Source organism: Actinia tenebrosa, unplaced genomic scaffold, assembly GCF_029948245.1.
Source record: "Actinia tenebrosa isolate PJP-AT-01 unplaced genomic scaffold, QUT_ActTen_1.0 PGA_scaffold0__85_contigs__length_37466705, whole genome shotgun sequence".
NCBI classification, from domain to species: domain Eukaryota; kingdom Metazoa; phylum Cnidaria; class Anthozoa; order Actiniaria; family Actiniidae; genus Actinia; species Actinia tenebrosa.
Genome location: NW_028292569.1, coordinates 35954393 through 35960880, shown reverse-complemented (window position 1 = coordinate 35960880; position 6488 = coordinate 35954393). Strand labels below are relative to the sequence as shown.

The 6488-nt window shown below is 36.5% G+C and overlaps 1 protein-coding gene across 1 annotated transcript; it reads right to left on the bottom strand.

Moving 5' to 3' along the window:
* Nucleotides 1–224: 224 nt before the first annotated feature.
* On the bottom strand, nt 225–6424 carry LOC116287870 (malate dehydrogenase, mitochondrial). Its single transcript, XM_031694578.2, has 14 exons — nt 6261–6424; nt 6005–6125; nt 5745–5785; nt 5310–5400; nt 4475–4544; nt 4073–4112; nt 3706–3770; nt 3407–3467; nt 3235–3312; nt 3006–3104; nt 2613–2663; nt 1947–2048; nt 1241–1309; nt 225–422 (listed from the first exon to the last, which is right to left on the bottom strand). The coding sequence occupies exons 1-14, from the start codon at nt 6339–6341 to the stop codon at nt 366–368; spliced, it is 1026 nt and encodes a 341-aa protein (XP_031550438.2). The 5' UTR covers nt 6342–6424; the 3' UTR covers nt 225–365.
* Nucleotides 6425–6488: the final 64 nt, after the last annotated feature.

Genomic DNA, 6488 nt, shown 5'->3' with positions numbered 1-6488 from the left:
AGATTGGGGGTCAAATCACACGGGTATGGATGTTGCCATTATGCCTTGATATCGTAATTTCAAAGGTTTATTGGGAGAGCTAAGGGAATGATTAAAACGCTAACTTTTCAACCCACTTCGCCCAGAGCATAAGGAATGCACTAAAGCTCTAATAGTACATGTGATAGCTCTCGGTACTGTTTTATTGGGTTCAAATCCCCTTTATTCATCAAGCAATCAAAAACTAAAGAAGTTTTAAATTTATTTGTGCAATTATTAAAAATGACCAGCACACAGTCTAACGACTCAATCGACAATTCTCTTTTACATAAAATATGGTAATACTGAATTTTCAGTTTGTTCACACTTTCTTTTTAAATATCCATTCACTTTTGGACAAATGCTTCTCCTTTGGCAATGTTTTTCTTTAACTCTGAAAGAACCTTTAATGAAAAATAATAGATATGTTAATATGTATTATTACAGACCGACCAAGCTCGGTTGATAAGAGTTTTATTATATGACCACTTTTCATTGAAAAGGACAAAATGTTTTCGCCGTAAGATTAATACGCGATCGGACCGGTTAATACCGGAGAATCTAAACCAGTCCGCGATGCGATCTATCCAATCAGATTGCTCGATTTGCTAGTGTCCAGGCTCTAAGATTCACGGTCATATAATATATATATATACACTCAATTGAAGAATCTTTGTCGGGTTCAGAAACATAGAACATGAGAGCTGAGACCAAATGGCACATGACATAATTATATTATAAGTTATTCATTTTAGTGCCATCCATGCAGTCGGCTTAGAATGCCAAACTCGTATAAAAACATTGGATGATGTCACGAGTCGCCGGTCACATCATGCATCTTATTGTGCCATTTCGGTCTCAGCTTCTATGTTCTATGTTTCTGAACCCGACAACGATTTTGTATGGATTTTACTGCTGTCAAAGCAGATATGATAAATAGAATCTTGAAAACAAAATCATAGCAAGAAATTCCAGAAATGGTTTTCATTTTGTAGGATGGACAGTGGACAGTGGAGAGGGAGGGGGAGTTGGGGCTATAGCTCTATCACTTTTATTTCTTTGGTGACAACAATTGACAATCTTTTTCAATAACATGATAATGTGTCTGGCTAGCTCAGAGGGAGGATGATGGCCTCCCATATAAGTTAAGGCTGCTCCTAATTGGTGCTTCTCAAACACTTTAGAAGTTAAGAACCAATGACCAAAGTTGACAAAACCTTACCTCTTCCATTTTTTTGGTTTCATATTCAGACAACTGTCCCATTCCAAGATTCTTAGTAACTCCATCTTTCTGTAAAATGAAAGCATAACATAATTCAAGCAAAAACAAAAAAAGCAACTAAATTCAAAATTCTCACATTTGCTCTTTTATAGCTTTAAACTAGGACTTAACTGCAATCCTCTTTCTTAAGGTTCAAACAAAAAACTTTCAAATTTATTGATACCCAACTTCAGGGCATGTCTAATTTACGGATCAACTTGGAAGCATGGGTAGCATAGGTAGCATGGGTGGTGTTCGCGTCGTCTTTCACCGCTGTGAGTTCAACGGGTCGGGTTGCTGGTTCGAGCCCTGCGGTCGCCACATGTGAATTGAGTTTGTTTGATGTGTTGTTCTTTCCTATGCTATGAGGGTTTTCTCCAGGTTCTCCAGTTTCCTCCCTCCATAAAAATCAACATGTGAGTTGAGTGTTGTATGTTGTAAATATAGAACGTAGTGGTAGTGCGTGTGGAGGGAACCTCATGGAAGAGCCCCGTATGGGGAGTGGTGGTTATAAAATATTATTAATATTACTAGAATTAAGTGTATTTTAGGGAAGGAGAATCAAAGTCATTAAATTCTGACAGTGCAATAATTTGATTAAGTCATGCAACTGCAATAAAATAATATATTATAATATATTCTCCTACGCATGAATCATAATACATACCCCAAGTTCAATAGGTGTGGCAAAGTAGGGAGCATCAGTGACATCTGATTTTACAAATGCACACTGAATTACACCAGACTTCCCACTCATTGCTTCAAGAACCTGTATAATAAAAAAGAGACATCATCACCTAGTTATGAACTCCATTCAACCCTAATTGTATGTGACACTATAAATCTGTAACTTCCAATGAAGGCACTTGTGTATGGCATGCTTTTCTTTTGCGAGTAAAAAATAAGTATGAATAAACTGTACGACACAAAAATCATTAGACTGTAAGTAATAATTTTAAAAAAGCAAATAAATCATTTGGATGCCTTTGAGGTGAAGGTAGGGTGACCCTGAAATTTGAAAGAAAGTATTTCCTTTTTATTCTTCTGGGCCCGGTTGTACGAAGCCTGGATAGCACTATCCGGTGGATAAACCTTATCCAGTGAATAAATTTATTTGATTACAGCATCAACTTATCCACTGGATAAGGATTTATCCACCGGATAGCGCTATCTAGACTTAGAAACAACCGGCCATGGAAAAAAATTACTGTTAGCCCTAAAAGACAGGTCCATCTTCTTTTATGTATTAAATAGTGTGTGTTAAAAGCACCTGGTACTCCACAAGAACTGTAGCTTTACTTTGTGTGAATACTTATTAACATTTCATACTTACAGAGGCAATGAATTGGTTGCCAGCGAAAGCCATAGAAAGAGTGGCAGATCCCTAAAAAATTTATACAGAAATCAAGTCAAATCCTTTTTTGTGTGTTGTCATAAAAATGGGAAAACTTTGATAGGTAAAGCTAACTTTAAAAAGGGCCAACATTTTGAGTGTGGTTGGAAATTAAGGCTTATTCTTTCATATTGCTTTAGTTATAATGGTAGTATCTTGGTCTTTATAAAAGTCGGTATAATGAGCATTTCTTTTCACGCTAAAAATAAATGCTCTTGAAAATTTCTCAAGTGTCCTTAGGGGCATTAAATAGGAGTTCAAGAAAATGTGATGAAGTGTATTCTATCATAATTTCAAAATAAATACCTATACATGTGTTTTTATGATACTTACGGCACCAGCCTTGGCATTGACTACTTCTGTGCCTGCATTCTGAATTCGGTCTGTTAGTTTTTCAGTCTCTTCTTGAGTAAAAGACATTTTCGGTGTGGTCTAAAAAGACATAAATACTATGTAATTTAGAGACTCAAACTTTGATTTTAAAATCGTAGATGGTAATAATTTATAATGTCACTTGACAATCTTTCTGAATGTCTCACAGCTGAATGGCTAGTCCAGTTACCTGTGATAGGAGTGGTAGTATAGTCACACCAGAGTGTCCGCCAATAACAGGCACGCTGACATCATTTACGTCAAGTCCCTGGAAGAAAAATATATATCACTTATAAGATACATTGCTGATTTACACCCTAAGATTTTTTAAGTATTAGAAATGAATCATTAAAACCAATTACCTTTGCCTCAGCCACAAAAGCATTAGCACGCACAATATCCAGAGTTGTGACGCCCAAAATTCTATAATTCAAAGGGAAATAGTTCAAATAAAAGTATCCAAAAAGATAGTGTGGTGGTGGTTATAGAGACAGTAGTGATATAAGTGGCAGTTATAATGATAGTGACAAAATTGATAGTGGCAAAAAGTCGATGCTGCCCGTGGAAGGGGTATGGATATTTTCTGGACCTATCCCATAATGAAATGTGGAAGTTGTGTGATGCTGTCAGATTGCATCTAACAAAAATTAATCATTCTTGCCTGTTTGGATCATAGACTCCAGCTTTCTTGTACACTTCACTTGCAATTGGAACAGTTGAATTCACCTAAGACCAAAAAATATATAATATATAATATAAAAATATAATATTTAATAGAATTAGGTATTTATGATGGAAAAACAATATGTTATTAAAAATACTCTTTCCACTCAATAATAACTGAATATCGAAAACTGAAGTAAGCTATGTGATGTGATCATCTCCCTCTCCTCCCCCAAAAACTAGTTTTGAAGTATGGTGAACAACTCTAGAGCTGAGATATGCTAATACCTGCTCAGTTGGTTAGTTCTGAATAGGATAAATATTTTCTATAAGTAATGACATAAAATAATGGAGTTCATACTTACAGGATTGGAAATGATACAGATAATAGCCTTCGGACAATACCTAGATAAGAGATATTTGAATTAACTGTCATGTTATTGTAATGCAACTTGGGGTATTAAATAGAGCTTTTTGCCAACACAGGGGCCATCTTGAATTCTAATTAACTTTATGTTTTAATTAAGCCATTATAAAATGCAGTGGGGGGAAATATTGGGAAATTTATAGACTGCTCTGCAAAGCTGTCAGAGTGTCTTTTTATATAACTTTATGCTTTTTAATGAGAATGTTTTATTTGAAAAGATAGCCCTGCCACTCTGTATGCTTAACTTTTCTATATTTGCCCCAGTATCCCATAATTCAACATGGCCGCCATACCATTAAATTGTCTATTTGAAGATAGAGCAGCTGAGATAACCACTTACTTGGCACAGGCTTCTGCAAGGTTCTGGACGATAGAAGCATTGGTGTTGAAAAGATCGTCACGGGTCATGCCTAAAAAAGCAGTTTTTTCCTCAGTTTATGAGAAAACATAAAAGTATCTATGGTTTTCTCTGGGTTCACTCGCTTTCCTCACTCTGCTAAAACCAACATGCAAGTTGAGAATTGTGTGCTTAAAACGTTATATATATAGGAAGTGAGCCTGGAGTGTGTTGTATGCTATCATGTGTTCCTCTTTCCACTATTCAGTCATTGTGAATATTATGATGAATACCCTAGGGAATTGTAATATGCAAATAGAGTATATATAAAGGGAAGCTTGGTCCCTCTGGTGCCACTTCATTCAACCTGCCTAGAATAGCTTTAAGCTGCTTTGCAGGTAAAAGTGTAAATATTTTTGTATTAATTGAAAACAATAAAATGTCAAAAAAATGTCAAATTAACGGGAAGACTACATACGTCGACCCACCCGCCTCACCCGCGAGCAAGCGGGATAAAAACATTACACTCTGGGTTACCTGGGCATTGTTCCAGACCAGAGTGGATGCCTCATACCTCATTGATAACAATACATAGGGTAGAATATTATACTATTTAATAATTATTCACCAGAGGCGAAGTGAATATCGGGAAATATTTACTGAGGCTAAGTTGTCACTACTCCCTAGGTACGCTAATCTATCTTAGGTTACCCCAAAGCATTTGCCTGGCATGCACAAGTAACCATTTGTACACCAGGTTGAAACAACTGACACCATAAAATTTGGGTATCCTGACTAAGAATACAAGATAACAATAGTCTTTTTACAATGGTCTTACCAGGTTTTCTAGGTACACCAGCTGGGATAGCCACAACGTCACATCCTTCTAGAGCATTTTTGAGCTCATCTGGGCCTTGATGGCTGGACACCTACAAAGTTAAGGTGTACTTAATGTTCATCGTAGGAGTATTGAGTCTAGTGCAACCTACAGGGCAAAAGACCCTTTGCCAAAGAGGCGACCAAAAACTGAAATGAGTTAAATAATTAAAAAACAAATAACAGCACTAGAAAGAGCTCCTTTACTTTAGTAATCTTACGAAGATTCATTACGTCAGGTGTTATATCGGCCGAGAAAACTCAAGTTGAAAATTGACAACTTTACAGACGTTTAGTATTTTTAGTATTCGTTTCATTTTTATATGCCAACGACTGTGGGTCAGTTTCACTATGAAACAAATAGAATATTAAAAATTTGGGATAAATGAAGTCTAACCTTAGCTCTGGTCGAAATGTGACTCAGATCAGCAGCAACACCTTAAAAAAATATCCAGGAAACGTAACATTAGTTTCAGTAAAGGAAACGTTACTTAATTATTTGTCAATATAAATACTGTAAGCTTAGTCTCATCTAAGCTACCCATCACCCACTTAAAAATTCTTTAGCTTACTCTTTGTGCTTAAAAAACCCGTTACCAAATGTCCTCGCGTGAAAAGACGTGAGTGAATATGTACATAAAATTTGCACATTCGTACCTGGAGTGTTGACGATGTCGTACAAGGCAAGATGACTAACAAGAGGAGATTGCTTCAAGAGAAGCGACATAGGCTGACCAATACCACCAGCAGCACCTAGAACAGCTACCTTTGACTGCCTCTACAGTATAAAACCAATAATAAAGAATCAACAAAGGGTTTATAAAGCTAAAATTTAAACCAGAACCGGCAAAACTGTTGCAAAAAAATTGAACCTGTTCGGTGATCAAAACGGTTTTTGTCGAGGCTGTCTTACCTGAGTAGTTGAAGAAAACTGCCGAGAGAGTCTAGCAAGGGTAGTTACTCCCTGTGGACGTATTACTGCTCTAGAAAGCATTTAAAAATATATTTAAAGAGGGTATTTTTAAGACAAGGTACAAAACCTTTGACTCCTGCACCGGCATTCAACGGAAGAAAGGCTTGAACGCATGCTCAAGAGAGGGTAAAGCCGCATTTATTTATCGATGGCGCATTTAAACAGACG

Excerpts from the sequence above, each read along its gene's own strand:
- LOC116287870 (XM_031694578.2), bottom strand. The coding sequence starts at position 6,341 with ATGCTTTCTAGAGCAGTAATACGTCCACAGGGAGTAACTACCCTTGCT. Across the intron at positions 3,313-3,406 it reads CTTTTGTGGCTGAGGCAAAG|GGACTTGACGTAAATGATGT; the intron begins GTAATTGGTTTT and ends TTTTTCTTCCAG. Across the intron at positions 423-1,240 it reads AAACCAAAAAAATGGAAGAG|GTTCTTTCAGAGTTAAAGAA; the intron begins GTAAGGTTTTGT and ends TTTTCATTAAAG.